Here is a 19466-nt window from a genome sequence, read left to right as displayed (position 1 = left end):
AGCTTCATGAGTCTCCATCAGGAGGGGAGCTACCCGCCCCACAACCCTCCGCGTGGCTCGCCCGTGCTGGCCGCGCCGCCTTCTGGGAGGAGCGGACCCTTCGCGGATGCTTGCGAGCTGTGGCTGGGCGATACCGCCTCCCCTCGGGTCCCTGAGGCTGTGAGCATGCGTACTGGCGGAGTGGAACCTGCTGGGGGCGGGGCGGTAAGGGCTAACAACTAGAGATTGGGGGGCCTTTTGAACCCTTGAAAACTACAGAACCCGGCAGCTCGCACGTCATCTTTGTCGCAGCTTGGAGGGGCACGGTCTAACAACTAGCAGCTTCGCGGCGTTATTGGCTATTCCGATTGCGTTTACTTCCTCTAGACGCTTTGCGATTGGTTACTTCGTTAGGGGGCGGGGACAAGGGAAGAGGCAGCCCCTCCCCCGCCTTGACCCGCCTCCTTTCTAGGAAGGGTTCTGATTGGCCCTGCAGGCTGCCGGCGGATCCTGGCTCTTTGCTGCCTGCGAGGGTGGCTCTTACCTGGACGCGAGAGGGGGCTGTTCTCTACCTCAATCCCGAGGGCGCTAGGGCCGTTGTAGATCCAAGTTCGTGTCAGAGTTCTGCCTCGATCCCTACATAAGCCCCTCGCCTTCAGGCCTCCGTGTCACAGAACCCGTTTCGTTTCCTTTTTCTAGGTTGTCCTTGACCTCCCTTCCTTTAATTAACTCTGCCCACAGCCTGTTGGGTTTGGCCTCTCTTCTAAAGCCTTTTTAGATCGGTCCTACCGAACCTCTCTTCAACTGGCCAGGAGTCTGGGGCCCGAGAAACGGGCTGCAGGGAGACAAGATTAGGATTCAGGCGCCCGGTATCATTCCCTCTGCTGTGAGTCTTGAGTCTCTCCACTGAGAAGCCGGAGACTGAGCCACCGGTGCAGAGCCCGATGCCCTCCCCCACAGTCTCGAAACCACTGGGCTGAAAGATGTAAGGGAAACCTTCTGACCTTGGAGAGAGATCGCGGAAAGTGATTGCAATCGGGGTTTTGAGAATCGGAGGGGGGGGTCCAGAGGAATCTTGAAATGATAATGAGGGGTCATCCAGGAACACTGGAGGGGGAGGGGACCTACAGCTAAGTGGATTCCAATTGGGTGAAATTGGAGTGGTGACAACCAGGGGAAGCAGAGCTGGCAAGATCGGTATGACAGGGGGAGTAACGCCAGAGCACTGGGGATCGCACCCGAGGGGCTGCTCTCTCTGGGTATAGAAAGAGACTATAAAACGGGTCATAGGCGGCTACTCCGGAATCAGCATAGGGTCCGGGGTGGAACCGCCCGTGGGAGACCGCCAGCAGCGAGGCGCGGGCCCCAGCGGGCCGGGGACCAGCCTGGAGCGCCGCGGATGGCAGCGGCGGGCTCCTTTAAGAGGCCGGCGGCTCCAGCGCAGCATCCCCCGCTCAGGGCGTGTCCGTCCCGGGGGGCCAGGGGCGGGGGCCTGGGAAGGAGCGGGAGTTCAAGCAGCGCGGGGACAAGGCTAGGGGCCGGGGGTGGGGGCAGAAAGCTGGGGCTGACACCCTTGCGCCTGGACCCTGCGCGGGCATCGCTTGTGACAGCGCCCCGGGTCCGGTCGAGGGCAGCAGGGGGAGGAGGGGAGGAGGAGGAGAAGGAGGAGGAGGAGGAGGCGGGAGCAGCATCCGGAGCGGAGCTGCAGCAGCGCCGCCTTTTGTGCTGCGGCCGCGGAGCCCCTGAGGTGAGAGCCTGGCCGAGTTGTGGGGGTTGGGGGGCAGGGATGGGTCCGGGTCCGGGTCCTGGGGTCTGGGCGTGGAGGGAGGGTAGCGATACAGATGCGGCGCGGTGGGGGAAGCGGTGGCGCGCGGATGCTGAAGCGGTGGGGATGGAGGAGCTGGGGACCTGGACCCGACGCCTGTGGGGATGGGAAGGAGGGGAACGGAGCCGAGGGCTGCCGCGGCCCAGCTCGGAGCCGTAGGGCCTCTGGAGCTGGGAAGGATGTACAGGGGTGGGGTGGTTGGGGAGCCGATTTAAAGGACTGCTAGAGAACACCTTCTCTTCCTCTCACTCGTCTCGAGAGGCAGAGGGAAGGGCAGGGAGAGTTTTCGCTCCCTGAAGGGAAGAGAAGGAAGGGCAAGGCCCGGTGTCCCGTCTTTCCCCTCCCCCCGAGCAGAGCAGGCCCCACCTGAAGATCCCAGGCAGCACCTGTTCCTGGATGCCCTGGCGGTGGTCCCCTCCCCTTCCGTCTGTGATGCCCCTAATCCCTCCAGCTGTGGCGTTCCCCTCCGTCCAGCTGTTGCATTCTCCCCTCCCCCATTCATTTGTGGCTTTCTCCCTCCCCTCGCCCGGCTCCCTGAACCCATGTCCCCAGGTCAGGCCCTTCACCAGCCTCCTCGCCTTAGAAACGAGCAGGAATCCTTCCTGCAGACTTGAGACTTACTGACAGCCATGGCCTCCACTGAGGGAGGGAGGAGACGGGGTCAAGGCCCCATAGGCAGTGGGATGAAATAGACGCCCTTGGGGATTGAGGCAGGAGGCCCTCCTCCCCTTAGTTCTCTTTTCTCCCACCTCTTTGGCCCTCAACCTGGAGGGAGTGCACACCAGACCTTCACCCCACGAGTGCCTTCCCGCCAGTCAGCAGATCCTGCCTCCCTTTAAACACCCTTTCCCTTCCAACTCTCGGCCGGCCATGGCCGTCACTCTGGGAGCCCTGATTTCCAGTCCTACCTTGCCGAGGCCGACAGAAGGGATTCGAGAAGGAAAAGGCCAGCGCCCCTGAGCCCCCGATGGCTCCTGTCTCCCTCACACTGTTGCCTGAGGTGGTGCCGGGAAGACCCTCACTCCCAGCACACATGAAAACGCACAGATAAGTGGCCATCCCTTCATGAGACCAGACATGGGTGGCAGAAGCAAGAAGTTAAGGAATTGTTTCAGGATTTCCTAGGTGTCCTTACAACTGTGGATAGCAGAACCCTTTTGAAAACCAACTGCTGGCTGGATGTAGTGGTGCACACCTGTAATCCCAGTTACTTAGGGGACTGAGGCAGGAGGGTCACAAGTTTAGAGGCCAGACTGGGCGACTTCATAAGACCCTACCTCAAAAGTGTATGTCAGTGGTAGAGCACTTGCTTAGCATGCCCACGGCCCTAGGTTTGATCCTCATCACTCCAAATCAACTGGTGTTCCTCATCCTCCCCACCAGCAGGGGAGAAGCTGGAGCCCAGGGCTGCCAGGAAAAGGACCCTAAGTCCCAGTACCATGCCCCGCCCCGGTTGAGTCTGGGAAGCAAGGTGGGCATCAGCTTCTTTGGGAATGTGCTGGGGCAACAGACAGGCACTGGGGCTTCAGGAGTGCTGGCCACAGAGATGACCTGTCTGACTCTTTTGCCCCCAGAAGGCCTGGGGTCGTGGGTGTCCGGGAGGTAGCAGGCCTGTTCCAGAGGGGAGGAAGCACCTTCAGCCCTTGCCTGTTTCCCTCATGTCCCCACCACCCTTTCCACCTGTACCCTCTACTGGTGCCTGATTTGAGGAAGAGAAGGGAAAGAGAAGGAAATCACATTTTTTAAAAAAGTCTGCTACTTTGTGTTAGACACTGTCCATGTGGCTCTTTGTAGAGAACTTCCGTGTGCCAGGTGCTGGCCCAGGAGCTTTATTTCGATTACCTCAGTAATGCTTATAACAAGACTAAGTTAATGTTAGCATTCTTTCTGCTCCAGTGTATAGCAAGAGTGAGGACTTGAACTCAGGTCTGTCTGACCCAGAGCAGTGTTCTTACGCACCACATTATATCCTGCATTCCCTCTGTGTGGTACAGCTACCACTGGCCTGGTCAGAGATAAACAGCCTCCTGCAGACCCGTTGTGGTGGCTCAGGGCTGTGATCCCAGCGCCCTGGGAGGCCAAAGCACAAGCAGTGAAAGTCTGAGCCCAGCTTGGGCAATTTAGCAACTTAGCAAGAGCCAGTCTCAAAAAACTAAAACTAAAAAAAAGGGCTAGGGATATGACTCAATATGCAGGCCCTGGGTTCAATCCCTGGCAAAGAAAGAAAGAAGGAAGAAAGACAGACAGACAGGCAGAGAGACGGGAAGGAACGAAGGAAGGAAGGAAGGAACAAAGAGGAAGAAGGGGAGGAAGGAAGTCTTATAATCTCAGGACTCTGAAAGGCTTAGGCAGGAGAATCAGCAGTATGAGCCCAGCCTGGGCAAATTAACTACTTAACAAGACCTCATCTCCGAAAAACAAAGAAAGAAAGGGCTGAAGATATGAGGATGTAGTGAAGGCCCTAGCCCTGGGTTCAGTCCCCAGCACTGCAAAAAAAAAAGTGCTGGTCCCAGACAGCCAGGCCCTATAGCACATGCCTATAATCCCAGCACTGGAGAGGCTAAACCAGGAGGACTGCATGTTCAAACTGTCCAACATAAAGAGTTCAAGGCCAGTCTGGACTACATAGTGTGATATTGCCCCACCCCCACCCCCGCTCAAAAGTGGGGCATGATGGCACACACCTGCAATCCTGACACTTATGAGGCTGAGGCAGGAGGATCGCTGTGAGTTCAAGGACAGCCTATGCTACATAGTGAGTTCAAAGCCAGCCTGAACTACACAGCGAGACCCTGTCTGATAAAAACAAAAAACAAAAGTCTCATACTACAGGTCAGAGACCTCAGCTGACCTCTCTGATTCTGAGGGCTGTGCCTCTCCTCTACACCATCTGCCCTCCCTCCAGAGCACAGCGGTCCTAATTAAGCAAGGGGTCAGGAGTGGATGGACACTCCATAAGTGTTACTTTCTCTTCTTCAATTTAAAATATGTTTTATATCCTAGCACTTGGGAGGCTGAGGCAGGAGGATCACTCAGTTGAGGCTACCCTGGGCAACACAGTGAGTTCAAGGGCAGGCTGGAATACTGAGACCCTGTCTAAAGAAAGTAAAACATGTTTTATGAGCCTAGCACAGTGGCACACACCTATAATCTCAGCTGCTCGGAAGGCTGAGGGACAGGTATAATCACAACTTCAGTCCTGCCTGGGCAATTTATCCAGCCCTTATCTCAAATTTTAAAAATAAATAAAGGGCTGGGGATGTATCTCAATGTAAAGCACTCTTGGCTTCAGTCCTCCAGTACCACTAATTAATTAATTAATTTTACGTCTTATTTTAAAAGCAATTCAAAGCTGGGCTTGGTGACACACATCTGTCATCCCAGCACTCTGGGAGGCTGAGGCAGGAGGATCACAGATTAGAGTCAAGCTTGGGCAATTTACAAGTTAGTGAGACCCTGTCTCAAAAGAAAAAAGGTAGGAGAACTGGAGATGTAGTCAGTGGGAAGGTCCTGGATTCAAACCCCAGTACCACAAAATAAATAAATGATATAAAAGCAATTCAAAACTATTACTGAAATGCTAGAAAATGCAAGTAGGCCAAAAGAAGAAAATTAAAACATCCATGATTCCACCTACATGGCAATTGCTACCCTTAAGTATCCTTTCAGGATTTTGGTGGGCCGATTTTTGTTTTTGTGGTGCTGGGTCTTGCAAGGTACTAGGCAAGTGCTCTATTTCTGAGCTACACCCCCAGCCCAGATTTTTGTAAATGCACATCCATTTTAGGAACTATTAAAATGTACATACCCAGGCACGCCTGTAAATCTCCAAACTTGGGAGGCTGAGGCAGGCAGATGACCATGAGTTCAAGGCCCACTCGGGCTGCACAGTGAGTTCAAGGCCAGCCTGAACTGCATAGCGAGACCCCATCTCTAACAAGGAGACTCCTTTGCCTCACAGCCACAGGAGGCAGAGCAAGGTCAGAGGACCCAATAGGGAACAAGTGGAGGCGCTCACACAACCACTGCCACCGTGACCTGGTTCCACTGGAACCTGCAATTGCAATTGGTTCCGTGAAACAAGCTCAGAGACCAAGCCTTTTTCTGGTCACACGGAAAAGACAGAGCAAGTGTCCAGCCACCCAGGAAGGCAAAGCCCAGAGGCTGGCTCAGTGTCCCAGCCCCCCTGGGCCCTGGGGTGGTGGGGGTCTGAGGAAGCTGGCACTCCTTAAACTAGTGGTTGGCACAAAACTGGAGCGCTAACTCCGCTGTCTCCAAATCCAAAGCTTGGGGCCAGGCGTGGTGGCGCACTCCTGTAATCCCAGCACTCAGGAGGCTGAGGCAGGATGATTACTGCGAGTTCAAGTCCAGCCTGGGCTACATAGTGAGTGCAAGTCTAGACTGAACTACACAGCAAGATCCTGTCTCAAAAAAAAAAAATCAGAGCTAAAGCTTGCTTGAATTTTTAAACAAACAGAACTGCCGTTCCTGAGCCCAGCTACCCACTCTAGTGGAAGAAGTATGCCACCAGAAGTCTCAGGGCCTGACCTGTCAGAGGCTGAGACTTGGATTTAGTGTTGAGCTCCACTTCAGGAGGCTCTCAGGAAGGCAGGGCCCCCTCAGGAGGCACTGAGAGGCTCTGTGGTCCTTCCCATCCTAGGCAAGTTCTAGGGCCAGGCCCATGGAGCTGGTCAAAAGGAAAAGGAAAATCTGTGGCCCTCAGACCTTCACCCTCTCAGGATTCCCAAGGTGTCCACACCCTAAAAGGAAGAGGAGGGGAACCTTCCTCCTTTCAAGCTTTTTTTTAATATATGTGTGGTACTGGGGATTGAACCTGGGGCCTCTGCACTGAGCTTAATCTGCACCTCTTGTTATTTTGAGACAAGGTCTTGCTAAATTGCCCAGGCTCTGCTCAAACTTGTGATCCTCCTGACTCAGCCTCCTAGAAAACTGGGATTACGAACGCACATAACCATTCCTGGCTGTCCTCCTTTTCCTGAGTGGAAAAAGAAGTCTGAGACAGTGGCGAGCATTCAGTGTGTCAGCCCAAGATTTAGACAAGTGGCCGGGCCTCTGAACTGAACCCCCAAGACAGACAGACAGACATAAAGACAGCCTGGCCCTGAAATTTTGCTGTTAGAACAAGAAGGAGCCAGAGAGAACTCAGAAGGTTCCCCTGCTGCAGGCCTCCTCCTCTCAGAGCAGGCGCAGATGCAGGTGACTTCCTGGTCCCTTTCCCCACTATGGGCACTGTGAGGACCACTGCCAGGCAGAGGCCCTCCCAGCTGAAACTGAATTAAGGGCTCCAGGGGTGTCCACAGAGCCTCCTTCCCAGCAGAGGCGTGGCTCAGAGACCACTGTGCCCCTCATCCAAATGAAGCAGATGCAGTCAACTTCTGGTAAATATGGTGGACAGAAGGACTAACCAAAGACACCTCCCCTCCGATCACATCGCTGCCCTGCCCCCCTCGCTCTGCATAATTGATGGGCAGGGAGACAGCTCCCCTCCCCCAGGGTGACAGAATGTCTGGGCCAGGGGCTCTGATCCCTGCTACCCCCCAAAGCGCTGGCGCCAAGGCCCAGCTGGGGGGCAGTGGGACCCAGCTGGCAGGTCTGGAAAAAAGGCAACAGGAGGGGTGGGAGTGTTTACTGGGAGAGAGGACTCTCCAGTTTACGGTGGCCCCCTGGGGAGCCAGCTTCCCCCTACTTCTTCAGGTCAATCTGGAGGAGCTGTGGTGAGCCTGGAGTGGGGGTGGCCGAGCCTAGATTCTCTGCCTGTCCTTCGGTCCCAGCGTCAGCTTTTTCAGCTACTTCCACTGCCCTGAAAGCCAAGCAGGTGAAATGGCTTCTCTCCCCAGCTGCTGGTCTTGGATACCAGCGAGGCCTCCGGGGAAGCCAGTGAACCGGAGGCAGGCGCGCTGCAGTGTCCCTGGGCATGCCACCCTCTCTGTCTCGAGACCTAGTTGCTCAACGACCAAATGACAGCTGAAAAATGCCTTTAAGTAACCAGATGTTCCGCTCCTCACAGCTCAGCTTCTAGACAGGAGACCGACGGGGGAGGGGACAGGTGACCCCCCATGTTTTTCGGTACCCTTTCATCTCCCTTTTCTAAGGGTTCCCTGCTTTAAAAAACAAAAAACCCGAACAGCTTTTCAGCCCATCCCTCAGGTCTGGCCCTCCCGTGCCTCACGCTGTCGCTCTGTTTTCTGCCACTCCCGCGCTGGCCGTGTCCTTCGCCCTTTCCGTGCCCTGCCTTCCCATCTCCATTTCCTGCCTGCCGGCTCTGTGGCCCTGCACCCCACGGCCTTGCCCCGAGTCCCCGCTCCTCAGCCCCAGTGCTTTCCCTTCACCCGTGACCCCGCCGATCTCCGCAAGTGGGGTACGGGGAAGGCAGCGGAGGGAGGGCAACCGCAAGGCGCAGGCCGCCGGAGCCGCTGCGCACCCGGGGCGCCCGCAGCCGTCCAGGCAACCAGCCACGCGCGGCGCGGCTCGGGGGCGGGCTCAGGCGCGGCCCCGCCCCGCTCGCTCACGTGACCCCGGGCTAATCTTGTCCCGGTGACTTCACGCGCCGCCGCGGGCACTGTCGTCATGGTTACGCCGCTGCGCCCCGTGCTTCCCCTCTCCCGCTTTGCCCCTCCCTACCGGACCCCCTCTTTCCGCAGCCAGGCCGCTGCCCCCAGCTCGCGCCGCGCGACTGCCGGGCAGGGGGCGCCGTGGCCGTAACGCCTTCCTCTCCGCCGCGAAGCGCGACTCGGGCTCGGGTCCGCTGTTGAGGGCCTAGCGGTCCCGCGGCGGGCGCTGTCCCTCCCGAGCGCCCGGGTGCCGCCCGCAGCCCTACCCGCTGGCCGGGCAGCCGAGAGCCCGGCCTTGGCTCTGAGGGTCCCCAAGGGCAGCCGAGGCTCGGGACCGGGACGGGAGATGCGGAAGCCCTCGGGTCCTCCCTCCAGAGGAGTTTTTCGGGGTGTCGGCGCGAAGCTTGGCCTGTGTTTGACTGTCATTTGCGCTCCAATCGACACCTTCGCTCTCCATCTGCAAATGCATTTCAGGGGATGCGTTGGGCTCAACTTGGTGATTTCCGCCTTCTGGGCCTCAGTTTCTCAAGAATTTAAGGGGACCGATGAGGACACCTCTTTGACCGGGCTGCCCGAGGATTACGGGAGTTGAGACACATTCAGTGCTGTGCGATCCCGAGGCGGTCCCGGGGCAGGCAGAGGGGCGGGTCCACTTCATCCCGCGCCGGGCTGCTGCTGCCGGCAGCCCTGGGGACCTGCGGCGCGCCGTGCGAAACCGCTCGAAAGCAGGGCAGGCTCGACCGCACTCGGCTTCCACACAGAAGCCGTGATGGAGGGAGCACGGGGGCCGTGACGGCTTAGAGGGTCCGGGCGGAAGACTTCCAGGATGACGTGAGACTTGGAAGAGGGGAGAAGACCTTCTGTGTGACTAGCCTACGGGTGAGGCTTGAGCCTCTTGCTGGCTGTGGGTTACTTAATACCTCTGTGGCTTGGTTTGAAAAGTGGGGCGAATAATGCCCACGCAGTGTTGAGGATTAAATGAGCTAATGCACTTATACCAGAGGCTAACTTGTACAGTAAACCTCTCATAAAAGCGGATGACAGCCACATGGGCAACAGTGGCACACGCCGACTCAAGAGGTTAGGAGAATCACAAGTTCAAAGTCCCCTGGGCAAGACTCTGTCTCAAAGTTTAAAAATTAAAAAAACAGCGGGGCGCGGTGGCGCATGCCTGTAATCCCAGCAATCAGGAGGCTGAGGCAGGAGGATCGTTGAGAGTTCGAGACCAGCCTGGGCTACAAAGTGAGCTCAAGGCAGCCTGAACTGCATAGCAAGACCCTGTCTCAAAAAGACAAAAAATTTTTTAAAAACAGGTTTTAGTGGCTGAGGATGTATCTCAGTGGTAGAGTGCTCCTGTGTTGCCAAAAAATAAAAAAGGAAAGGGTGTGGTCATTGGGTGCCTTGGCTCAAAAACCCTGTACAGCTGGGTGTCAGGCTGGGTACCATACAGTTCCGTACGGTCTGGGTACCAATAGCAGTGGGGATGAGGCTGGGCTTGCAGCGGGGCCCAGAGCACGGAACTGAGGCTTACAGGGTCAAGAGCATGGGGCCACTAAAGGGTCTGACAGCAGGTGCTGGCCAGTTTGTTTCTTAAATCTTTCTGAATAGCGAGGCCTGGAGCTCCTAGGAGAGACAGTTGTCCTGGGCAAGTACAGCTGAGGAGGCTTGATCTAAGCACAAGAACAGCAAGTTTAGAGCCAAGTATGGCAGTGGACCAACTTTTCAGAATCAGAAACAATTTCAGTTGTTAAATATGCAGACCTCAGGTCCACACCACACCCACTGAAAGTCTGGAGGAAAAGGCCTGGAAATCGTTAGGGGAGCTGAAACTATCAGTTTCCCAAAGCCTCATCATTTGCACTTTTTGTGTGTGTAGATCCCTATCGCTCTCCTCCCACTGATGAGAAATGTATGGTGATCCTTCCTTGGTACTGCAGGGTCTCCTGAAGGGACCTACTTGAGTGACAGAGGGAATTTTTTTTTTTTTAAAGACAGGATTTCATTATGTAGTTCAGACTGGCCCAGAGCTCACTATGTAGCCTAGCCTGTCCTTGAACGCGCAGTGATCCTCCTGCCACAGCCTCCCAAATGCTGGGATTACAGACCTGCACCACAACGCCTGGCTCCTGGAGGGATTCTTGTTCTTGGCAGTCTCAGGATTTGCTAACCAACTAGATGTGGAGATAGGAGACTAGGATGACTCTTGATTTCAAGTTCTAGACAAGTCTGGTGTAGATTTGCTGTTCATTTGTTTGTATAGCTCATCTATAGTTTGTCTGAGGTCACACAGGCATTGTCAGAGATAAGTTGGAGATATACAGGTGCGCTTGTGTTTGTGTGTGTGTTACTAGAGATTGAACCCGGGACCTTGCACTGACCTCCATCACCAGCTTGTTGTTTGGGGTTTTTTGTTTGTTTGTTTGTCTTTTTTGAGATAGGGTCTTGCTGTGCAGTTCAGGCTGGTCTTGAGCTCACTTTGTAGCCCAGGCTGGCCTTGAACTCATGACAATCCTCCTGCCTCAGCCTCCCAAGTGCTGGGATTACAGGCATGCACCACCACGCCTGGCACCAGCATTTTTTTTTAAACAGGCTCTCCCTAAGTCTCTTTAAGTTGCCCAGGCTGGGTATAAATTCATGGTCCCCTTGCCTCAGCCTCCCAGAGAGTTAGGATTATAGGAATGCACTAGCACACTAGGCTATTTATGCCCAGGCTGGCCTCAAACTTGTGACCCTCCTCAACCTCTTAAATAGTTAGAATGACAGGCCACATGCCCATTGTACCAGGCAATGGTTTATTTATTTATGTGGTGCTGGGGATCAAACCTAGGACCTTATGCATGCAAGGCAAGAGCTCTACCACTGAGCCACGTCTCCAGCCCCAGTAGTTGTTTTTTAAATAGCACCCATTGCCTAGAAAACTGGATCTTGGTTTGCAGACCTGAGGATGGGGCAGAGGAAAAAAAGTGACAGGGCCTCCTTTCATCCCTGGAGAGCAGCTAGTGATAGGAAGGAGCTAGTCAGCGGTGGCGAACCTATGGCACACATGTCCCAGCAGGCCGTTTGTATCACTGAAAGCTCTGAAAGATTCGCCACCACTGGCACAGAGGAGGAGGCAGTGGGTACAGCTTGTCTGACACAGCTTCTGTGTCTCCAGTGGATGCTTCTGCTCTTTGGAGCTGTATGGTTTGACCTCACTTTGGAGGGGCCTGGGTGTGTCCAGTGTGTGAGGCCTGAGTGTCTCAGGACAAGGCGGTCACCTGAGCAGTGTGCTTTTGAGAGGGCCTCAGTGGAGTCACGTGGAAGTACTTGATTGCAGTGCCTGGGGACAGTATCTGAGAGTGCGTGAGCATAAGGCCCACCATGCATGTGCCTGTATGTGCATCAGTGTGAAGACCTAGGTCTGTCAAGAGACCAAGGTATAGGTCTGACAGTATCTGTGAGATTTCACGTCTCACATTCTCACATGCCACGTTTGCACCTGTGCCTCAAATGAAACAGGCGCTGCAGGGTGAATTACACAACTTGTACAAAGAGAAGGGAAGTAGTCTATTACTATACTTGAAAATTTTTTTTTTCTTTTGGTACTGTGGATTGAACCCAGGGGCTTCACATTGAGCTACATCAGTGTGGCCCTTTTTCATTCTTTTGTTTTTTTTGTTTCTGTCTTTTTTGAGACAAGGTCTCTCTATGCAGTTCAGGGTGGGCTTGAGCTCACTTTGTAGCCCAGGCTGGTCTTGAACTCGCAACGATCCTCCTGCCTCAGCCTCCTGAGTGCTGGGATTACAGGCATGCGCCACCACGCCTGGGTTTTGGCTTTTTCATTCTTTTGAAACATGCAATCTTCCTGTCTCAGCCTCCTGCAGTGCTGGTATTACAGGAGTGCACTCCACCACCCGGAGAGTTTGTTGTTTCTGTTTTCACTTTTTGAGACGCTGGGCCTTGTGCATGGTAAACACTCCACTTTATCACTGAGCTACTCCTAGTCACTATACTTGAGTTTGAGACGTATTTTGCCAGCACCAGAAGAGGCTGTTCCTTATCTACCTGGGAGTACTCAAGTACATTACCTGCTTCCAGACTATCTGAGTTACTAAGAGGAAGGGCAGGTGGCCTCGGATGGGTACCTGAGGGCAGAGCTCCAGCACTGCCTCCACCAGGGCAGCCTGAGCTCAGCACTCACTGCTGACTGCACCTCCCCTTTTGTTCATCCCACAGGGGCTGCTGCTCAGCACCACTCCGAGGCCCAGAGGCCATGGCCTGCCTCCATGAGACGCGCACGCCCTCCCCTTCCTTTGGGGGTTTTGTGTCTACCCTAAGCGAGGCATCCATGCGCAAACTGGACCCAGACACTTCAGACTGCACTCCCGAGAAGGACCTGACCCCCACCCAGTGTGTACTTCGAGATGTAGTGCCCCTCGGGGGGCAGGGCGCGGGCGGGCCCAGCCCCTCTCCAGGCGGAGAGCCACCCCCTGAGCCTTTTGCCAACAGTGTCCTACAGCTACATGAGCAGGACGCGGGGGGCCCAGGGGGAGCTACTGGGTCACCCGAGTGTCGGGCGTCTCGAGTCCGAGCGGATGAGGTGCGGCTGCAGTGCCAGAGTGGCAGTGGCTTCCTTGAAGGCCTCTTTGGCTGCCTGCGCCCAGTGTGGACCATGATTGGCAAGGCCTACTCCACAGAACACAAGCAGCAGCAGGAAGGTAGGCCGAATCCCTGTGGGCACCCTCTTCTCACTTCCCCGAGTTCAAGATCCATGGGACACACCACACCTAACCCTAACCCTAACCCAGGTCACCCAGTGCTGCCTTCCCACCTCATGGCCCAGGCCTGGCCCCACCCCGATCCATCCGCCTAGCTCCTCAGCCCTGCGCTTCCCATGCTGGGGGTGGGGGTGAGAGGACACAGGGACAGCCAGGCTCCCAGGCCCTCACACGTGCTGAGCAAGTGCCCTACCACTGAGCTTCTTTTAAAGCCACCCAATTACTTCCTGCTCTGTCCCTAAACCAAGTCTTTTCGGCCTAATTTGGCTATTTCTTCCTTACTCTTGAGTCATTTCAGCCAACCCCATGCTGTCCTGACCCTGGCCTTGAATGTGTCACAAGACCTTGAGTGAAGCTCTTTCTGAGCCTTGTGGCACTGTGCCTCCTGCCTACAGACCTTTGGGAGGTCCCCTTTGAGGAAATCTTGGACCTGCAGTGGGTAGGCTCAGGGGCCCAGGGTGCTGTCTTCCTGGGGCGCTTCCACGGGGAGGAAGTGGCTGTGAAGAAGGTGCGGGACCTCAAGGAGACTGACATCAAGCACCTGCGAAAGCTGAAGCACCCCAACATCATCACGTTCAAGTGAGGTCCAGGGCAGGGGCTTGGGATTTTACACTCAGGCCTGGGACACTCCTGGGCAGTGGGAACCCCCCCACCCGTCTTTCCCAGAGGGGACCTCCCACATGGCATGGATGGGAACTAGGGCTCCGGGTGCAAATCAGGTCAATGTTGAGCTGAGGGTTTCATACCATTGTCTGCCCCAGGGGCGTGTGTACCCAAGCACCCTGCTACTGCATCCTCATGGAGTTCTGCGCACAGGGCCAGCTGTATGAGGTGCTGCGGGCTGGCCGCCCTGTCACCCCTTCCTTGCTGGTTGACTGGTCCATGGGCATCGCCGGAGGCATGAACTACCTGCACCTGCACAAGATTATCCACCGAGACCTCAAGTCTCCTAAGTGAGTAAGCAAGCAAGCAGGGAAAGCCTGGCATGCCCATGACCTGCCCGAGGCCGTCAGGACCTCCAGACCTGTCCCAAGCCCATGTGCCCATTTCAGAAAGCTCTTCCAAGTGACAGTCCTATCCTGGGAGGACTGTGGCACCTCACCTTTGGGTGTCCCAAATGATGCCCAACAGGAAGGCAGAATAGCCACCGGGTTAGAGGGGTGTATGGAGGGGCATGGACCCCAGCTCACTACTCTTTACCAGCATGCTAATCACCTATGACGACGTGGTGAAGATCTCAGACTTTGGCACTTCGAAGGAGCTGAGCGACAAGAGCACCAAGATGTCCTTTGCAGGGACCGTAGCCTGGATGGCCCCTGAGGTGATCCGCAATGAGCCTGTGTCTGAGAAGGTCGACATCTGGTGAGGGCCAGGCTGAGGACTGAAAAGTGGGTGGCCAGCACGGGGGAGGAGGTACTTCCAGGGCTTCGGTGAGATGGGTCTGTGGCAGTCAGCGCTTCCAGAGGGAGTCCCTCCCAAGTGACCTCCCCTCTTATCCACAGGTCTTTTGGTGTGGTGCTATGGGAACTACTGACTGGGGAGATTCCCTACAAAGATGTAGATTCCTCAGCTATCATCTGGGGTGTGGGAAGCAATAGTCTCCATCTACCTGTGCCCTCCAGCTGCCCGGATGGCTTCAAAATCCTGCTTCGCCAGTGCTGGTAAGGATGGACTGAGAGACCAGCCCTGGCAAAGTTGTGAAGCAAGGGAGTTGTGATGGGGGATGGCCAGCCCTGAGAACTGAGGCAGCCAGACCCAGAATCCTTAACAAAGGGATCAAAGCTCCCCACTGTCTCTTAACCCAGGACGGCTGGTGTGGTTGTGCACACCTGTATCCCAGCACTAGCGAGGCTGAGGCAGGAGGATCGCTGTGAGTTTGAGGGCAGCCTGAACTACATAGTGAGACCGTCTCAAAAAACAAACCAGGACGTAGGATGTGAATTGAGAGAACTACAGTGTAGAACTGAGGGAGGTTGGACTGAACCTTAATTGGCAGGGATCTTGCTAGACTGACCTGTATCTGAATGGAAGTATGCTACCTTCTGAGCTGAGGGAGCTTGGGCACGTGGTATCACCTCTAAACCTGTTTCCCCACCTAAAAAATATGAGTAAAAATATCTGCTATCCTGAGTTTCTATAAAGCAACATAAACACACAGAAGTACCAAGCAGGAGGCATCAACACTGAGTAGAAGTTCAGTCTCAAACAGACAACTTTGGAATGCAAGAGGGAAGGCTGAAGATTTAATCTTTTCCCCCCGAGTTTTTCTTGTAATGAAAACTCAGGTTTTATTTTGGCAGACAAGTTAGAAAATAGTAGTTAAATAGATCTCCTTACTGCAGGATATTGATGTGCTAACAAATTATGTGTGACATATCCTAGAGAGCACGGAATTCTTTTGTCACAGAATTCATTGTAGGACGGGGTGGGGAAGGTAGCACAAACCTGTAATCTCAGCACTTGGGAGGCTGAGGCAGAAACATCACAGTGGGTTCAAGGCCAGCCTGAACTACATAATGAGACCCCCGTCTCAAAACAAAACAAAAGATTCAGTCTAGGACAGATTCTCCTGGTCACTTTGTGAAAGGATGATCTGGTTCCTATCTCTGAAATTCCTTTCTCCCTCAATTCCATTCCCTTCAGGAACAGCAAGCCACGAAATCGGCCATCATTCCGACAAATCCTGCTACATCTGGACATCGCCTCGGCTGATGTACTCTCCACACCCCAGGAGACTTATTTTAAGTCCCAGGTGCGCTGTGGGTAGGAAAATGAATAAGTGACCCTCCCCTCTTTGCAGATAATGATGCACTTTAAGGAGGGACCTGGGAAAAGGGCTGACGGGACAGGATGCTCCTCTTGGAGGGCTGGCGTACCATTTCAGTACCCACTCCTTCCTGCTCCAATACAAAATCTACAGTGCAGTCACCCTGGACACCCTAGGGATAAACTCCTAACCCCCTGCATTCTCTCCACCCTCAGGCAGAATGGCGGGAAGAGGTAAAGCTGCACTTCGAAAAGATAAAGTCAGAAGGGACCTGTCTACACCGACTAGAAGAGGAGCTGGTGATGCGGAGGAGGGAGGAGCTCAGGTGTGTTGTGTGCCTGCTTGGGGAGATAAGTTTACCACCTGCATGGACTGGACATCACCAGGTCCCAGACTGAGGACTATCAAGGCACCAAGTACAGTCAGTTCACCTGGAGGTACCCATGTGCCCATTTCAGACATGCCTTGGACATCAGGGAGCACTATGAACGGAAGCTGGAGAGAGCCAACAACCTGTACATGGAACTGAATGCCCTCATGTTGCAGCTAGAACTCAAGGAGCGGGAGCTACTCAGGTAACGCTACCCGCCGTATTCATTGATCCCACTGCCACGAGTCTTGACGGAGCTGGCCGACTTAAAGAGGTTCCTTCTTGTTCACAAACGCAACTGAGAAGGTGCCTGTATCTTTAGGCGGGAGCAAGCTTTAGAGCGGAGGTGCCCAGGCCTGCTGAAGTCACACCCTTCCCGGGGCCTCCTGCATGGGAACACCATGGAGAAACTCATCAAGAAGAGAAATGTGCCACAGAAGCTATCACCCCATAGCAAAAGGTGGGGCTCAAATTCACAAAGATCAATTTGAGTAGGGCAGGAGGGTTGCTGGAGCCTGCAGGTACTTGCCCTGTCCAAGGTTAGGGAGTGCTTTGGGTGTATGCATTTGTTAATCTCAACCTTGTACTTTCCCTCTACCAGGCCAGATATCCTCAAGACAGAGTCTTTGCTACCTAAACTAGATGCAGCCCTAAGTGGGGTGGGGCTTCCCGGGTGTCCTAAGGGCCCCCCCTCACCAGGACGGAGTCGCCGTGGCAAGACCCGTCACCGCAAGGCCAGCGCCAAGGGCAGTTGTGGGGACCTGCCTGGGCTTCGTGCAGCTGTGCTACCCCATGAACTTGGAGGACCTGGAAGCCCAGGGGGCCTAGGAGTGGGACCCTCAGCTTGGGAGGCCTGCCCTCCAGCCCTCCGCGGGCTTCATCATGACCTTCTGCTCCGCAAGATGTCTTCTTCGTCCCCAGACCTGCTGTCAGCAGCACTGGGAGCCAGGGGCCGCGGGGCCACAGGAGGAGCTGGGGATCCAGGCTCACCACCTCCAGCCCGGGGCGACACCCCCCCAAGTGAGGGCTCAGCGCCTGGCTCCACCAGCCCAGATTCACCTGGGGGAGCCAAAGGGGAACCACCTCCACCAGTAGGGCCTGGTGAAGGTTCAGGGCTGCTGGGAACTGGAAGGGAAGGGACAGCGGGCCGGGGAGGAAGCCGGGCTGGGTCCCAGCACTTGACCCCAGCTGCACTGCTGTACAGGGCTGCTGTCACTCGAAGTCAGGTAAGTATGGAGAGTGCCCCCTATTCTTCTCCTTTTTCCTTGCCACCAGGACTGAAGTCTCATCCCCCACACTACACTCATCTTTAGCCATACCCTCTCATCCTCTGTAACCATGTTCCTTTCTGTATTCTTAACGACCTCCCCCCATTACTGACCACAGCCCCTCCCTCTCTCCTGCAGAAACGTGGCATTTCTTCAGAAGAGGAGGAAGGAGAGGTGGACAGCGAAGTAGAGCTAACATCAAGCCAGAGGTAAGAGGTGCAGTACAGGTAGTAACAGCATTCTTTGGCCTTCTGGACTCCAAAGGGCAGAAAAGGCTGTCAATGTCCTCCCTTCTCCAACACTTAGGTGGCCTCAGGGCCTGAATATGCGCCAGTCATTATCTACCTTCAGCTCAGAGAATCCATCAGATGGGGAGGAAGGTACAGCTAGTGAGCCTTCCCCCAGTGGCACACCTGAAGTGGGCAGTACCAACACTGATGAGCGGCCAGACGAGCGGTCTGATGACATGTGCTCCCAGGGCTCAGAAATCCCACTGGACCCACCTGCTTCAGAGGTGGTCCCTGAGCCTGAACCTAGCTCCCTGGCCATCCCACACCAGGACCTACTCAGAGGTGAGCAGGTAAGTCAAGAACTTCTAATAGGTGTTAGGAAGAACCAAAGCAGGTGCATGGCTAGGTTGACAGCTTTTGCGAGACAAACGCACAAACCAGGAAGATCGGAATTCGGCCTCTAAGTGATTCAGTTTCTAAACCAGTTTTCTCCTGTTCCAAAGGAACCAACTACCCAACATGGCAGAATGCAAGGCTTATGGTACAGAGCGCTTGATAAGGGGTCTGGCACGTAATTTGTATGGCAACGATAAAGTGCTGCTATAGCCTGAGCAATTAAAATCTAGAAGCAACGAAAACCAGTAAGCCAGTGGCTATTAAAAAGATGGCAGCAAGGAGCCCTGAAGGAACTCTTATCTGTAATGCCAAAAGCTACGGAGCCCCACCTCATTGCATGTCTACTCTTCCTCACAGGGCCCTCCCAATTCTGAGGATTCAGACTGTGACAGCACTGAATTGGACAACAACAGCGTTGATGCCTTGCGGCCCCCAGCCTCCCTCCCTCCATGAAAGCCACTCTTATTCCTTGTACATAGAGAAATATTTATATAAATAATATATATGCGCCACATAATCAACAGAGAAAGATGGGGCTGTCCCAGCTTAAGTCTGACTTGAGGGAGACGGACCCCCCTGACCAATTTACCTGGTAAAACTCTAGGGACACTGGCAGCTGAAGATTACTGCCCTAGAGCTGTGCGTAAGAGGAAACCGACCCCCTTCCTGCTTCACCCCATTCCTTATGTTCAGCAACCAACTAGGCAGTAGAAAGCCAGACTTGTGTCTAGGCTCTTAGCCCCTGAACAGTTGGGGGGAGGGGGACAGGAGAGGGAACCACTGAAGACTGCACTTTTGTTTTCCGTTTACTCTGTTTACACATTTTTGCACTTGGGAGGAGGGAGACTAAGGCTGGGTCCTCCCCCCTGAGGTTTCTCAGGTGGCAATGTATCTCATTTCTTTGTTCCTCCATCTCTCCCCCAAGCCCTGACTTAGGGCCCAGGGGGAGGTGAGAAGACGATAGCATGTGGATGGCTCAGGCTGAAGAACTGGGGTGCTGTTGGAAGTCCCTGCTTTTATCCTGGTGCTGGATTGGGGTGGGGACTGTCATATTGTAACCCCTGTGAAAAACCTTCAAATATAACCACTCCATGCAGCCCCAGCTGTTGAGGGTTTTCTTGGTGAATAAATGGGGTATCACACATGCTTAATTTAAGTAGGAGCCTTGGATTCAAGACTTTATCAGAGAACTTAGGACAAATTACTTTCTGCCTTTTCTCACCTAATAAAGACTGTATCACACTACAACTTCCGAAAATTATAAACATGAATGGCAGCAACTGCTTCTCTAAATGATAGGAA

At 54.6% G+C, this 19466-nt stretch overlaps 1 protein-coding gene across 8 annotated transcripts; it reads left to right on the top strand.

Moving 5' to 3' along the window:
• The first annotated feature begins 89 nt into the window (after positions 1 to 89).
• Map3k12 (mitogen-activated protein kinase kinase kinase 12) lies at positions 90 to 19266 on the top strand. 8 transcript variants are annotated; one of them, XM_013520928.1, is made up of 15 exons: positions 90 to 159; positions 12592 to 12765; positions 12865 to 13073; positions 13529 to 13712; positions 13895 to 14086; positions 14337 to 14495; positions 14636 to 14794; positions 15777 to 15885; positions 16116 to 16225; positions 16359 to 16475; positions 16593 to 16730; positions 16872 to 17496; positions 17677 to 17747; positions 17845 to 18118; positions 18522 to 19266. In XM_013520928.1, exons 1-15 carry the CDS (start codon positions 107 to 109, stop codon positions 18615 to 18617), a joined length of 2670 nt encoding a protein of 889 aa, XP_013376382.1. In that variant the 5' UTR covers positions 90 to 106; the 3' UTR covers positions 18618 to 19266. The 8 variants fall into 8 exon arrangements, with proteins under 8 accessions (XP_013376382.1, XP_013376377.1, XP_005397243.1 ...); XM_013520923.1 differs by having other exon boundaries at positions 12592 to 13073; XM_005397186.2 differs by having other exon boundaries at positions 12592 to 13073; positions 17845 to 18110; positions 18522 to 18630.
• The last annotated feature ends 200 nt before the right edge of the window (positions 19267 to 19466 follow it).

Source organism: Chinchilla lanigera, unplaced genomic scaffold, assembly GCF_000276665.1.
Source record: "Chinchilla lanigera isolate Chin_1 unplaced genomic scaffold, ChiLan1.0 scaffold00057, whole genome shotgun sequence".
Taxonomy (NCBI): domain Eukaryota; kingdom Metazoa; phylum Chordata; class Mammalia; order Rodentia; family Chinchillidae; genus Chinchilla; species Chinchilla lanigera.
The sequence above is the reverse complement of the archived record's forward strand: the minus strand, read 5'-3'. Positions and strand labels throughout refer to the sequence as shown.

What these genes read in the sequence shown, in the direction of transcription:
- Map3k12 (XM_013520923.1), top strand. Translation starts at nt 107, where the DNA reads ATGCTTGCGAGCTGTGGCTGGGCGATACCGCCTCCCCTCGGGTCCCTG. An exon ending in CCCCTCGGGTCCCTGAGGCT is followed by an intron (nt 160 to 12,591) that starts GTGAGCATGCGT and finishes TTCATCCCACAG; the next exon opens with GGGCTGCTGCTCAGCACCAC. An exon ending in CGGAGGAGGGAGGAGCTCAG is followed by an intron (nt 16,226 to 16,358) that starts GTGTGTTGTGTG and finishes TGCCCATTTCAG; the next exon opens with ACATGCCTTGGACATCAGGG.